Source organism: Venturia canescens, chromosome 2 (assembly GCF_019457755.1).
Source record: "Venturia canescens isolate UGA chromosome 2, ASM1945775v1, whole genome shotgun sequence".
Lineage (NCBI taxonomy): Eukaryota > Metazoa > Arthropoda > Insecta > Hymenoptera > Ichneumonidae > Venturia > Venturia canescens.
This window is the reverse complement of record NC_057422.1, coordinates 946,549-961,065: the sequence shown is the minus strand read 5'-3', so window position 1 is coordinate 961,065 and position 14,517 is coordinate 946,549. Positions and strand designations below refer to the sequence as shown.

At 46.0% G+C, this 14,517-nt stretch overlaps 4 protein-coding genes across 9 annotated transcripts; 2 read left to right on the top strand and 2 right to left on the bottom strand.

The window, feature by feature from the left end:
- Positions 1 to 1,461: 1,461 nt before the first annotated feature.
- LOC122406920 (serine protease snake-like) lies at positions 1,462 to 8,739 on the bottom strand. 6 transcript variants are annotated; one of them, XM_043412758.1, is made up of 7 exons: positions 8,550 to 8,739; positions 7,934 to 8,053; positions 7,725 to 7,831; positions 7,311 to 7,576; positions 6,543 to 6,712; positions 6,333 to 6,455; positions 1,462 to 1,649 (listed from the first exon to the last, which is right to left on the bottom strand). In XM_043412758.1, exons 1-7 carry the CDS (start codon positions 8,727 to 8,729, stop codon positions 1,629 to 1,631), a joined length of 987 nt encoding a protein of 328 aa, XP_043268693.1. In that variant the 5' UTR covers positions 8,730 to 8,739; the 3' UTR covers positions 1,462 to 1,628. The 6 variants fall into 6 exon arrangements, with proteins under 6 accessions (XP_043268693.1, XP_043268691.1, XP_043268692.1 ...); XM_043412756.1 differs by lacking the exon at positions 1,462 to 1,649 and having other exon boundaries at positions 6,180 to 6,455; XM_043412757.1 differs by lacking the exon at positions 1,462 to 1,649 and having other exon boundaries at positions 6,180 to 6,455; positions 7,734 to 7,831.
- On the top strand, positions 1,642 to 6,277 carry LOC122406917 (Glycogen binding subunit 70E). Its single transcript, XM_043412751.1, has 5 exons — positions 1,642 to 1,931; positions 3,184 to 3,534; positions 3,638 to 4,222; positions 4,295 to 4,664; positions 5,507 to 6,277. The coding sequence occupies exons 2-4, from the start codon at positions 3,190 to 3,192 to the stop codon at positions 4,496 to 4,498; spliced, it is 1,134 nt and encodes a 377-aa protein (XP_043268686.1). The 5' UTR covers positions 1,642 to 1,931; positions 3,184 to 3,189; the 3' UTR covers positions 4,499 to 4,664; positions 5,507 to 6,277.
- A 121-nt stretch (positions 8,740 to 8,860) lies between the features above and the next one.
- Positions 8,861 to 11,264, top strand: LOC122406916 (venom protease-like). The gene is made up of 6 exons (XM_043412749.1): positions 8,861 to 9,001; positions 9,233 to 9,520; positions 9,617 to 9,893; positions 9,989 to 10,266; positions 10,372 to 10,541; positions 10,614 to 11,264. Exons 1-6 carry the CDS (start codon positions 8,914 to 8,916, stop codon positions 10,776 to 10,778), a joined length of 1,266 nt encoding a protein of 421 aa, XP_043268684.1. The 5' UTR covers positions 8,861 to 8,913; the 3' UTR covers positions 10,779 to 11,264.
- Positions 11,238 to 14,498, bottom strand: egh (beta-1,4-mannosyltransferase egh). Its single transcript, XM_043412744.1, has 3 exons — positions 14,184 to 14,498; positions 13,228 to 14,043; positions 11,238 to 12,759 (listed from the first exon to the last, which is right to left on the bottom strand). Exons 2-3 carry the CDS (start codon positions 14,032 to 14,034, stop codon positions 12,187 to 12,189), a joined length of 1,380 nt encoding a protein of 459 aa, XP_043268679.1. The 5' UTR covers positions 14,035 to 14,043; positions 14,184 to 14,498; the 3' UTR covers positions 11,238 to 12,186.
- Positions 14,499 to 14,517: the final 19 nt, after the last annotated feature.

The following is a 14,517-nucleotide window of genomic DNA, read 5'->3' as shown; positions in this document are numbered from 1 at the left end:
AGCACAATTGATTGAAAATGTTTACTCGAATTATTGAAAATAGGGTGATAGATTTTCGTGAGAACACGCACACGCGATGCGCGTCTTCTCGCTCGATCTCTTTCGTCTCGTCTGCTCACGCGTCACGCGTTCGTCTCGTGCCTCGTGAACGTCTGTATCACAAAAACTTCGCGACATAACCGAACTGGAACGCGCGTGGGGTAGGTTCGTGTTGTCGTCTCGACTAGTTCTTTTTCGAACTCTTCTTTTTTCCCCATAGTGCCGAATGACCAATCAGTGACGAGTTGCTATATACAATCATGCTCATCTAGATTTATTTATCATCGCGGCTCCCCCATACCGTCGTCGTGTGAGTAGTCGAGTCTCGAAAATGCCCACTCTGTTTACTAATAGTTTGCCCTTTGAGGAGGAAACTCTGTCGAACCGCGAGAGCGCTATGACGGGCTGTTCATTGGGAATTGGGAACTCGACTCACTTGGACTTTCTCTCGCTCGCTATCATGAATTTTACGTAGTATTTCGATCGTTCAGACGCCGCGAACACCGCGGACAATGACGAAACTTCGAAGGAGCAATTTTTCAATGAAAAAGTCAATGATTCGAGATATATGAACATTTCCTTGTCATTTGCGGCATCTCACGTATTTACTTGTTTGTTAAAAATACACGCCGCGCATATATAATATAACTTGTATAACGGACCCGCAAAGCAGCGGGTCAATGAAATACGACGAAACAGAAGAAAAAGAAGAAAGCGTTGAAGGCTGCTGAAGTTTTGAGGCTCGCTGTAAAACATCAGCGAGTCCGCGGTATCATTACACACACGAAGTGGAAGCTGCAGCAAGAACGCCGCGAGCGCTGCAGCGCGGCCATCACAGCAGCGAGATAGAAGCATCCCTCATACTTTCGTCCGTTTATTCATCCCCCAAACCCCGAACGCCTCGAATATGCAACAGGCGTTTTACCTTTCCTTCTCTCCATCCTCGCTATTCCCCTCCACCGATTCCAACCTTTTTTACTTGTGTACGCGCAATATAACCAATACATCCACGAAGCACGTGGTTTGAGTAACGTTCTCATTGGTCGTTGTATGTCAATCACGTGAAAAACACGAGAGGAGTGTTGAAGGCACGTTGAAAAAAGCAGCTACGAACGCGGATCGGGGTTCGCGAGTGTGTATATTTATTAATACCAGCACCCCGGGCCGGGGGACTGGGAACCGAGCGACGCGGCGTCGAGAACGGTGTGATGAAGAAGCAGGCGGGGCGATGATTTCGAGGGAAGGAGCACGCGGCGTGTTCGCTCGCTCGGCCGAGTACGACGACGAACGACGCACGTCGCACGGTGGACAGACGGGTTCCCGACGTCTCGAGAGGCGGAGAGTGTCGAAGCGCTCGCGTTACACTCGAAATACCCGATCTTAAGATAAAATTCACAAAAAAAAGCCTTCTTCATCATCCGCTTCGTTAACTCAACATTCTTGTTTTTAATATTCCAATACAAATCAACAACACTCGTTTCTGTCCGGCTCGTGCTTACACGCGAAAAGTTGAAACATAAATAAAGATAAAAGAGATAAAGTTGGATATTTCGGTATAGTTGTTGATGGTGGATGATCCGGTGGATGGTTCAATAGACAACGGATTGCAACTGAAATATAAGTTTTCAAATAAATAACCGAAGAATCCGCTGCTGAGCAGAACGAACAGTGCATATTATTTCGGATCGTCGTTTTCCGCAAATACGAGCTGATGAAACTTGATTAATTGTCGAGTGTTTACCGCTCGAGACCGCCAGGAATTTTGCTCAAGGATAAACGCATCAGCGGATAAACAAAATCTACCGCGAAATCTGCCAATCTCTTTGCGTCAAACGCACAAGCCTTTCTCGACCCGCGATACGCATCTTATCCTCAAGTTCGTCCGACTCAATGTAAGTATCTTTGTTGTATAATATAAAATAATATTCGCTCGATTAATCATCGAACGGATTTCGGATCGTATAACAAATGCGGGCCACACTCGTCACAAACACCTGTTACGACCTCCTCTCTCCCCCCCACCATACGGAAATATTTCGGTAAATGGTTGCCTCGCGGCGATCGTTGCCGAAATATCGGAAGATGCGCGCAGAGGGGGGAGAGAGCCATCGGGCGCCGTGTTTATATTTTCCAATAGGAATAACGGCCACGCTTCGCGAGAGATATGCCAATTGGTCGGTAAGGAAAGTATAGTATACATTTAACCAAGAAAAGTGTGGAACGATATTTAGTTTGAGAAGATCCCGTCGACAAAGGTCGCAGTGAAAAAAATAAACTGTGTTTTCTCGCGGGTCCGAGAAGACTTTGTGGTGTCGCGATCGTGCCGGCACAACGACGACGAATGACACGCTCTGCTCGGCTCTCTGAAAAGGAAATTGGAGACTCGTCTCGTCGTTGTTACGCGTTTCGCTCCGTGTCCATCAGCTATTTTTTCTTTATTCTTTTTCCCTATTCAGTAAAGACGCGTTTGACGAGCAAGGCGTCAAACGCGAGTCCCTCGAAAGAAGTGGTTATTTGTATACGTTTCCTCCGATCCGAGACAAAATCGCAATTGAGAATATAGAAAATTGTGTTGGCGATGTAGCAGGAAACGCGGGGCAAAGGGGGGAAAAAGGCGCAAGCTATCTCGTGCTTTTGTTTCGAAATTGGAAGGGATCCAAGGGCGACGATGAAAGCCACGCGACCGCGAACCGCGCGACGACTCGGTTAAATTTGGACCGCTCGGCGCTAATCCGCGACTCACGAGATGCGCCAGCTATTTTTCGTCACGGCGTCGCCGTTACTATTTTCGTTGCATCGTTTTTCATTCGTTTCATCCCAACGCTTACTTGTATTTCGATTCTCGAATCTACCAAGATGTATATCGCAAATAATCGCGCCCCCAGTTATTCATGAGGACGATTCGAGCGATGGAAATTCGCGTGTCGTAACACCACTTTGGTATTTATATGTAGGTATCGCGAAAAAACGTATATCATCAGAGAATTTGACACGAGAGACGGAGAGAGATACGAGTGCGAGAGCAGATTATAAATAAATGTCAGGTTTCGGGTTATACGAGAGGCGAGGGGGGAACGACAAGGTCAACCGATCGACGAGAGATATTAAAAGTGTGTGTGTGTGCTTTTTGTACCGTGATTACAGATTGAAATGTGTTCGATAGCGATGCCAGGGGAACTGATGCTGGGACACAGTCCACCGGCGTACGGTCATCATCGTCTTTACGCTCATCACCAGCACCACCACCACCAGCACCAGCATCATCGTCCTCCTCTCGTGGTTAATCCGCCGCCGCAGCAGCAGCCGGTCAGCCAGGGCGTTTCCAGCAGCACGAGATCGGTCCCACCTGCTATAAGGCCGTGTCTCTCGAGCGGCGCGATACTCGAAAGTGGCGGCGATGCTGCGAGGAAGACGGAGGCTGCTGTTGCCGCGGCTATCGCGAGAAGAAAAAAGAGAGTCGTTTTCGCGGATGATCGTGGACGTCCGTTGACGCAGGTATTCGTCGTCGAAGAACCAAGATAATATTTTAGAAATATTTTTAATTTCAGACAGAGGAAAATGTGTTTCGGTTATTATTTTATTTCTGCATTTGTTCCAGATCCGAGTCATGTCGGAACCGAGCAACGCGCCACCGGTGTGGACGAACGCTTTTCTCGCGGGTGTCACTCGCGGTGTACGATGGGGCGAGGAGCCTCAGGACGCGGGCGAACGAGGACAGCAACAGCAGGCCGAAGTGGAAAGGAGCGAGTCACGATGGGAAACGGGCTTCGTTCAACCGGCCAGTGACTACTTGGCCTTCCGACGAAAGCTCGACGAAGAAGCGGTCAGTCTGGAAAACGTGATCCTCCGGGAGGCCGAACAGTGTCTCGTCGGGACGATCAAGGTTAAGAATCTGACCTACGACAAAGAAGTTGTGGTGAGGGTGAGCAGCGACGGTTGGGCGAGCCACGAGGACGTTCATTGCACCTACGTCGAGCAGCCTTCCTCCGTTCCCCAAGCTGCCCTTGTTCTTTACGACACTTTTCGTTTCCGTCTGACCCTGCCCCTCAAGTCGGACCAAGTTGAATTTTGCGTTCGTTATCGGGCAGCTCGAACCGCCGAGTACTGGGACAACAACGGTGGAAGGAATTATCTTGTTCGTAAACGGCACCATCAAAGTCAGCTTCACCAAAAGCACCAAAAGGTTCGTCGTCCTCCGCCTCGAATCCTTTTCCTCCAAAGATCGGTTATCGTTACTACTATTTCCTCGTTTCAGAATTTGCGAAGAACCGTCAGTTTGAACGACGTTGGCTCGTCGATCGATCCGAACAATCCGATATTTGGCAGGGGAGCCGCTTCGCCCTGTCATCAATCCGAGCGTGGAGTAACGAGAATTACGGATGCAACGAGAGCCAATATGCTTACGTGGAGCGAGTTTGCCTCGTGGCAGCATCTCAACAACGACACGCCGTACTGGTGAAACGAGCAGGAGGAGGAGGAGGAGGAGGAGGCGAGAGCGGACCGTTTGTAACAGCGCTCGAGATTCAAAGAGTCTCGGAGTATCGCGAGAATCAAGCTTATCGAGAGAAGAGGAAACGTATTGAGAAAAGAGGCCGCACGCTTGTTGCAGCATGCAGCGTGTTTCGGTAATGGAGGGAAAACGGAGCATGGGAGCGAAAGAGAGGAGGGATATGAAGATGAATGGCGGGCGAGATTGGACGGGAAATTTTGTAGCGGGGCGAACGTTCTCGTAGAAAGAGAGATAAAAAATGAGTGCAACACGCGTAGGCGCCCTGGTCTCGCTAACTCAACACGCGCGCCCACCTCGGTGGTGCGGCGAGACTTGATTATTTGAACGATAGCGACGATGCTCGTCGATGCAGGCAAAGAGGAAGGAGAAAGCGGGTGCACGCGTGGGCCGACGTTGCGCGGCAAGTCGATCGAGTTTTTTTTTTTTCTTACACCCATAACATAAATAATGAGCGACAAGGACACGTCCCTCGAGTCTCATTCGGCACGCGCTACGCATAATCCTCCTTCTCCCTTCGCTTCGTGTATCGTATTTGAGAGAGCAGCTACGAAACTCGACGTTGCTCGGACAGCCTCGTGAACTTTCTCTCTATAAATAGCCCCCCCGCCGGAAGAGACTCGCGGAGAACGCTGCTCCTCGACGCTAGTCCGATCGGCATTCTCGGCATCTCGCGCGCAGCGTCGAGACACCGTGCATACCGGTGTGCTCCAAGACCGGTCCAGGCGCGGCTCTTGCTCCCGCGTACTTCTTATGTCAATCGTCTAGATTCGCACACGCGTGGGCGACAATATCGGCTACAATGCCCAATCCTCCGTAGAGTTTTATCTTTATAAATCGCCGTCGTTCGGTTCGCGCACAAATTGGCCCAGCAATCTCGGCCGCGCTCGTTCGTCACTTGATTCGATGACCCTTCAATCAGAGCCATTTTCATTTATTGCTTCTGTATTATTATTCCAGAGACTCGAGTCGCCGTCGATGCCGCAGCAACCGCAGCTCAAGGAAACTCTGTGCTTGAGCTCCTTCGGAGCAACTGCCTTCGCGATACCGTACGATCTTTCTCAAATTTTCACATTCGTCTCGCAGTTCCACTCTGAAACTCGTCCCGTCGATTCAATCATCTTTCGACAGTCAACCCGTTGATTCCTCGCACGGTGCTCCAAGCTCTCTTTTTCGCGATTTTTATAACGATGCAACCGAAGAACGGGAAAATGTTACTCATGAAAACCACACGAGGTGTTGGTGATTAATGAAATTTCAATTTTTTACACTCGTTGGCGGAAAAGCCAACCGATCGATCGACCAGAGCGTTCGTTGGGGGGGAAGAGCGACTGGGGAGAGGAGAGGAGGGGGGGGGGGGGGGGCAAACGCGCCCTTTGCAGAGAGCCGCAAGACTGAAAATTCTCGTGATGACCCGTTCATGCGCGTGTATCCAAAAAAGTTTTTTTTTTCCTTTTTTTTTTAACAATCGTTGTTTCAATCTTGTAAATATCGTTATAATCGTTCCGAATCGGACAATTTCCTAATTATCGTTAGAAACAATAGTTGGGATAAGCTTTGTTATTTACACGTGGAGAAAAGTTTGTTGTTTTATATTCGATGATACGATATCTTACGCATAGCCGCAATAAGATTCATAAGTGATATTTTTATTAGTTATTGTTATGTTTTTAAGGCCATGTATTTATTTATCGAGAGAATAAAGAGACGCGCGTTTTTATAAGATTAAAAGATACACGAATTAGGGCCAGACGACCGACTCGATCCAGTCGAGATAGGAACTCACCCTCGTGTATATGGCCGGAGAATTTTTGAAGCCACAAAATTTGCCAAAGCTTGTTACACCGACGATGCTGTACGCGCAGTAAGGATCCTTGAGCACTCGCTGCAACGGACCTCCGCTGTCGCCCTGTCGACCGAACGGCTCGTCATTTTTCTACTTTCGTCTCTCGGCGCTCCTCGCCTCAGGCTCGAGAAAACCATGGAGAAGACTCACCTGACAAGTATCTTTGCCACCTTCCATGACCCCGGCACAGAGCATATTCGGAATCAGACCTCGGGACATTCGTCGACCACCGGACTCGCCGGAAAAATGTTTCGCGCAATCTTCAGCGGGCACGTAATTAAGACTTACCTTCATCAAGTATCTGCTACCGTTCGAACTTCCTGCATTTACCACAAACTCGGTCAGATCTCTGCGCGTGTGCGTCGAGTGGGGATTCGCGGTAATAACTTTTTTTTTTTTTTTGATACTTCCAGTCCGTGTAAATCACAGGGATTATGTAAAATTCACGCAAGCAGGTTACGAAAAAATGTCGTGCGTTGCTCAACTTGAATTATTTTCTCAACTATGAAAATGAGGGGCGATTTTACTTTCTTCATTTTGAAGGATAAACCAGCACGAGGCTCGCAGTCTCGAGATCTTTCAAGTCGTAATTCACAGTGGATTTTGGGCTGAGAAACTACTTCGATCGTTATTTTTGTTCATTAAAAAAAGAAATCGAGTGGCTAAAATAATTCTATTCCGGTTAACGAGGGCAAAAACTTTTTGTAAATTCATTTTTGTTGGAAAATTTGTTCAATTGGGTCGACAAATTTTGCCGTATTCGTCGTTCTGAAATAGTCGAACATGACGTACGAGAACGAATTGTAAATATTTTCGATCCCCCTTGACTCCTTTATCCCAATTAGAAAGGTGATTTCGAAAATGAGAAATGATGTTCGATGTTCGATATGGAGCTAAAACGAAAAGCTATACGCATACCATAAGAAGTACGACCAAAACCAGAGGCGATCGCTCCTTGCTTCTGGGAGAGCGGTAGGTTGGAATCGACCTCGAGACACGCTGGCCTTACTCCCGCTTCCATTTCGAGCGGTTTATCAATTTTGAGCAAGGCTATGTCATGATACCTCGCGGGTATTTTGTACTCCGGATGAGCTATTCTCTCGACGACTTTTCTCTCCTGCATTCCGCTCTCTGGATTCTTCAAATCGGTCAAACCGACGCGTATTTTGGAAGGGATTTGCCCTCTGTGCTCCGAACAGACAAAACATTTTCATCAGCTCACTCGTAATTCTGTGAAACGAGTATTTTTCTTCTTTTCAATATTTTTTATAAATTTATGTGAAGAAATTTATGTAAGTTAGGTTAGGAGGAAAATTGGATTGTTGAAGCAACTTGACCGACGAGCTGTCCAAACAGTGAGCGGCGGTGAGTACGTAAAGATCCGAAACGAGAGTTCCACCGCACAGCCAGGCCACTGGATCGCCGTAACCGATTACCGCCTATTCACGTTCCAGCAATACAGTGAAATGATTAAAAAACAACAATTCACGCGCCAATCGTTTTATTTCGTTGCAAGTCGTCACAGCAGTTCGCGAGCTTACCATGTGAGGAAATTCCAAGGGCTTGGCTCTAACGCCACCTATGATGAGGGGCGTATCGACTATTCCGCATTTTGATACCAAGTTCGAGCCTCCGCCAATCCTCAATACCGGAGATGCCTCCTTGGTATAAACGAGTTTCGCGTATTCTTTACACTCTGTCATTCCATCCGAAATTCAGATATAATAATTGGTCATGACGAACGCGGATAAAGGAACAAGTGTACTTTGATTTTATTCTTACTTGCTTGAGCCTTTCTTTCAGCACTGACATTTCCGATCCTCGCCGCCACTAGCGACAACACGCACAACAGGCTCAAACGAAGATCGAGGCGCAACGACCGCATGTTTTTTCGGTTTTTCGTTACAAATACGTTTTCGCCTATATATATATGATACACGCATGACCGCAATTTTTGCTACTACATTATATACGCCGGTGGCTCAACCGCGCCTATAACGAATCGTCGACAACGGATCGTAAAAAGTTAACACGGGCGATCGAAATGAGATTTCGAAAAATCCTTCTCGCTCGTTAAGCGACGATTAAACTTCGAAAAGCCAGCGCAGCAGTCATCGCAAGATTACACGCGAATAAACCGGTCGTCGGTGCACTTACCGCGTCGTTGAGTCGTGGGAATCCCTGGGAATTTCCACCGTCGCAGCGAAACACGATGCATCTTTCCCCGATTTTAATATATTCGCAAAACTCGTTGAGTGTTTTTTTTATGCGTAAGCATAGTAAAAAAGACCGCCGCTGAGAAGAAAGAGGGGGAACTAAAGCCAACCTCTTGCACATAGGCACGATGATGCATACACGCGCTTGTAGGGAGATGAGTATACTCGCATGTCGCGGACGGCGGACGTGCGCGTGCGAATACGATCCAAAATCGTTAGCCAGCGAGATTCCGTGGTGGTCACAGGCGCTTTTGCAGAGGCGTTTACGAACGAGACTCTAACGAAACGGCCCGATCTCGAACGCGATGCCGGTGCTCATTCGCAGTGTATTAACCTACGCAATTTTAGTGCTGTTATACCCGTTCGGCATCGAGACACAGCAGTACGATCAAGGTATGTTTCAACCACCTGAGTAAATAGCGAAAGTAAAATATTCCAAGTGATAAATTACGGTTTTATCCTTCAAAAGACGCCGTCAACAAAACGTTGAATGAAACGAAAATTTAGCCTTTCTCGTTTTTTTCATTACCGTCAACAATAGTTTTTCACTTTCAACACTCTCTATATTCGAAAGAGCGCAACTATAAAACGAAACTAAAATATCGAGTTGTCTCGCGCGATTAGGCGATGCGTGCGAAACGAACAAAGGACTGTCCGGAAGGTGCGAGCTCCTTCAGGAATGTCCTTCCGTCTATCGTGACACGCTGGCCGGTATTTTACCCGACAAGCTCTGTGGCTTTTTGGGTTTCGATCCCATAGTGTGCTGCCCCTCGGCGTCTTCGCAGACAGCGGCGACAAGCGCCACCACTGCGAGCGTCAGAAGTGACGACAGAAGAACGCCATCGTGGGTTATAGAAGAGGATACAGAAAGGAATTTCGAGACCGCAATTGTAGGGCGTCTGGGCAGACAGAGTGAGTCGCATTTAGAGTGCTTTTATTCAAACCTCGATTCGATATATTATCTCATATCTCGTATACAAGCGCGCACTTTTGATTTTCTCTTAATAGAATGCAGAGAGTACGCAAAATCGGTATTTGCGGTTGTCAAGCCACCTACTCTTTCGATATCACAAAGCTCGGTAAACATTTCTCTATGCGCGATCAAGTTCAAGGCGCTCGTAGTGGGAGGAACCAAAGCGGATCCGAAAGAGTTCCCTCACATGGCGGCTGTGGGCTTTGACTCTGAGTCGAGTTCGAACGGACAGCCTGTCTGGCTCTGCGGTGGGACGCTCGTTTCCGATCGGTTCGTCCTGACCGCGGCTCACTGCACTTTCTCCCTTCAATAGTTCGTACGCTATTTAATCATCTTTTCGGTGTACATCTCATTCATATCTCGTATTTTTAAATCTCAATTATAATATTATCTCGTGTGTGTGTCAGTGGAAACGCGGCTTGGGTCAGAGTGGGTGATTTGAATCTCGCGACGGACGATGACGACGCCCGACCGCAGACGCTTCGTGTTACGGAAAGAATTCGTCATCCGGATTACAAGAGACCCGCCGAGTACCACGACCTCGCGCTCCTCAGGCTCGAATCGAGAGTCGTATTCGACGCTTTCACGAGACCGGCTTGTTTACCGAGCCCCGAGCTCGATGTAGGCGCCGCGAACGAGGAAGGACAGCGAGTCATTGCCGCCGGTTGGGGTCGCGTCAATTGGGGTAGGACGATGCGCTCTCCGATCCGTTGAACACGCTCGCCCACCCAAAGCCCAGCTTCTTCTCATAAAATAACGTGTCTTTCGCACTCTCTTTCTGTCGTTTTAGCTGATGAAGATGGCTCGAACAATCTTCTCAAAGTCACTCTGGAAAGGGTTTCTCAGGAGACTTGCAACGCCAGTTATTTCAGCGATGGAACCATCGATTATAAACTCCGACGCGGCATCGTCGGCGAGTGGCAAATCTGTGCCGGTGCAGAAGGACGTGACACTTGCCAGGTTAATATTGTTATATTATTCGTCGCAATTGGAAAGAATCTCATTGATTTTATAATCGTTTATTTGAGATAGGGCGACAGCGGTGGACCCATCGTCGTATTCGATCCGGAGCACGAATGCATGTACGACGTTGTCGGGATAACGAGTCTCGGGAGATTGTGCGGCAGCAACGTGCCCGGTATATATACTCGAGTCCACAATTATTTATCTTGGTTGGAAAACACCATATGGCGTTAACATTTTTTTGAGCTTGTACGATTCGTGCCAGAATCCTACCAGACCTCCGTGCAATTCAAACAACGCAAACGCCATGCGATAAAAATATTAATTTTATGATGTTCGATGTATAATAGCATTCTATTTTTCGCCACGGATATGTGTGTTTGCAAAAATAACTGAAATTTTGTGATAGACTCTCACAGAGCCGAAGACGATTGCCAATGTTATCATTTTTTCGTTGCCTAACCAAAAGTACAATTTTCTTTTTGGATAAAATACAAATTTTTCTAATAAATCTCCAAAGAATATTTTTGGATATACGGCAGTCTTATACGATAAGAAATCTGGACGAAAATTTCTATAAAATACTCGTAAAGATGCTGCAAAACATTTTTAATATCGTAATAAGAATAATGCATCTGTGGATGAGTGTTGAGTGCCAACAGGAAAACAGTATATGTATGAAGGACGAAATGATTTTAATAAAAACGTGTATATCTTTTATTTTTTTCTATTCCTTCAATCAGTTCACTTGGTCCATGCGTATGGTTACGCACAGTCAGCAGCGCAGCAGAAGAATCGACGTAACGATTCTACCACCGGATGTTGTCATTGGGTTTTTTACATTTTTGTGGAGCAATGGCCGTTTATAAATAAATTCGAAAATATGTATATGCCAAGTGAAAATAAGGGAAAAAAGGCTAACAAAAAAACTGAGTTTGTAGACGGGGAAGAGCACGGGCTAATGGAAAAATTGGAGTTTTGACTGAATGATCGTGGCGGCGGTAGCCCGCGCTGGCAGCATAATACAGCATCTAATAAACAATTTGAATTCAGGATTATCATTCAAAAGTCGACTTATCATTTCCCGTATCGTGGAAAACTTAGCCACGCGTATCGCGGGCGATTTGGCGTCCGGTTTCACCAGACGTGCGTTTCACCCGATACGAAAATTGGCGTATGCATGTATAAAAACTTACGCTATACGAGCGATTCAATGCTTGTTGTTTTTAGAGACCGAACTCGGCGACTCAAGCACTTTTGGTCCTTTGGACGATTTCTTACTTAGTTTCACTAGTTACACGTGCCGAGGAAAAAATAATAAAAAAAAAAGATAATTCAATATAGAATGACAACAGTGCGATAGCAGTAGTTTTGTAAATTTATAGCTAAAACTTTGGTGACGCAAACACGATTAAGGTACAGCGATGAGACTCGATTGTTTGAGTTGGTTCCATAGTTTTTCCGACCGATAAGTAAACGGTCGAGAGAACGCATTGATAGCATTTGAAAATAGTACAAAATGCCGCGATTATATGATCGCAATGAATTCGAATCGTTGATAGAGTCGTCATCCGTACGAGCGACACAAGACGCACAGGTACAGAAAGAGCGAGGGAGAGAGAGAGAGAAAGAGACCGCTGGTCTAAACCATACTTGGTACTTTGTACTCTTTGCTAACTATGTAAAATTTGTGCTTCTTACCAAAGAGGCCCCATACGACAGCGAGGTTCTCTATGATGAGATTAAAAGGTATAGTCGCAAGGGCGCCGCATATGCACATTACATATCTCCCGAAACCGAATCGATACAGCGAGAACGATTTGACCACTCCGAAAATGTACATGTAAATACTGACCGCACCTACGAAAGCGCACAAAAAATCGACGAACGGGGGACACACGATGGGACAAACTCCGGCTAATATGATGTTAGACGTGGAAAGGGGTAATGTCACCCACGAGTAACACGATAGACCTAATAACAATTTATTCTTCAGTGGAATCGCTTTAGAGTGAACGACGAGGAGGATTCCCTGGAGCCATCGTTTTCGTTGTTGTACAAAATCCCACAAAGTAAACGGGGATTTTTCCCACATCTCTCCGTCTATGAAATTGAAGCTGTAGCCCATGGCAAAAGCTTTCATCGCAAAGAAACAGTCCTCGGCTACCGAACCATCCAATCCATTGTCAAAGGAGACTCGTCGCTCTGCCGACATCTGTTTTATGGAGAGAGAGAAAAATAGAGTTCAACGTTAATTAATTCTCTGGGACACAAGTTTTTTGGCCTACAACCCAATTCCCATTATTGATACAATATTTTCTCATATAATTTTTAATTAATTTTCATCTAATAATACACTTTTTAAACAAATGTTAATAACGTGTATTAAGAAAATCTTATAAGATACTCTTATCAAACGAATTTTGAATCAATTTGTTTCCTATAAATCGTCGAAATGCGAATCTTTTCATGCGTGTACCATATTTTTATTTCCTCTTTTCTTATGATTCCAACTAATTTCTTTAAATAAAATGAATTCAATAGTAATGATCGTTTTTAAATTAAAAATAAAGACGAGGCCCCAGATTCTGTGACTTTATTAATGTATCTAGGAATAAGATCGGGGATTCGGCAACAACATGGGAGATATGACTGAATACGAGGTTCAATATTATCAACGTACCTGTGTCACGACGTAAGATCCCTTCATACTGAAGAGTGGTTTGTGAAACATCTTAAACTGTAATCGCAATTTTCCCATGTCATCAGCGACTCTGAAGCTATCCGCCAACGTTGTTATCCAATTAACGACGTCTTCATTGGCGTACGTTATCAATCCTTGACCAAACTGGTGCTTTCCATCAAGAACAAAATTCAGTATGCCACGTATGGAATTGTCAGTCAGTAAGGTTTCTTCATCCAAATGAACTATCCAATCATGATCGGCCAATTCGTTCACTGAATTCTCTAAACAATACTGCAACGCTCGAGCTTTAAAGAGCGCTCCGCTGCTAGTACGATACGACGGTGGGACAACAACTTGACGTATTCTACGGTGCGCTGAGAGTTCTACCGGTTTGTCACTGACCACTTCGATCTGAAAATTCTCTAAACCAGCCTCTGCGCACTTGTTCAGATTTCTTGCTACGTTATTTCTGACCAATTGAGGATAATCTCCTCTAGTCACTACTCTGATGCAGATGAACGGAGCCAGCAGGGGTGATCCTTTCAGCTCCGGTTTGTCTGGAAAAGCATTGTACAGAGTCAGTCCAACAAAGTTGAATGTTACTTGGGGCAATGATAGAAACGTTAGCAGGCGGAGTGTATAGAGCATCGCAGCTCCAACGTAGCCATATCTCGACCAGGCATCCTCCCACTCTTCTTCCGATTCGTCCTCTCGTCCAAACACACCAGAGGCGTATTCGAATATTACCACTGTCGTTATCAACATACAACAGTGCCACACGTGTTTTGTTGTACTACGCAGCATTGTTTAGATCTAAAATAATTCATTTATTCATTGGTACGATCGTTGTTCGTTCGAGGCTCTTGGTCGTTCAACCTTCGTAGCCCTCAACGCCGTATCGAGAACCAAGAGCGTAAATTTCGCAATAGTTCGTGTGCTTTCATCCATAATACCTGGTCTTTTTGTCCTCTGCTAAAACATCACGAATCTTCTTAACAAGTGGGTATTCATAACTCGGAATTGGCGATCGAGAGAATCTTTTCTCAACTTGCTGAGCTACCACTTAAGCTGATACGGACAACGGATAAGATTAGATCATCCATTCATTCCGTGAGCAAAACTATGTCCTTTTAACACTGTTTTTATGCACCTTTGATCGTTGGAAAAACAAAAACAAATAGAAAAACAATAAAAAACCCAATAGTGCAAACGGTTCGGTAGACGACGACGCCGCCAAATTGCGACGACAGTGGTGGTGACTGCCTGCGGTCACTAGGGGTGTGTGGC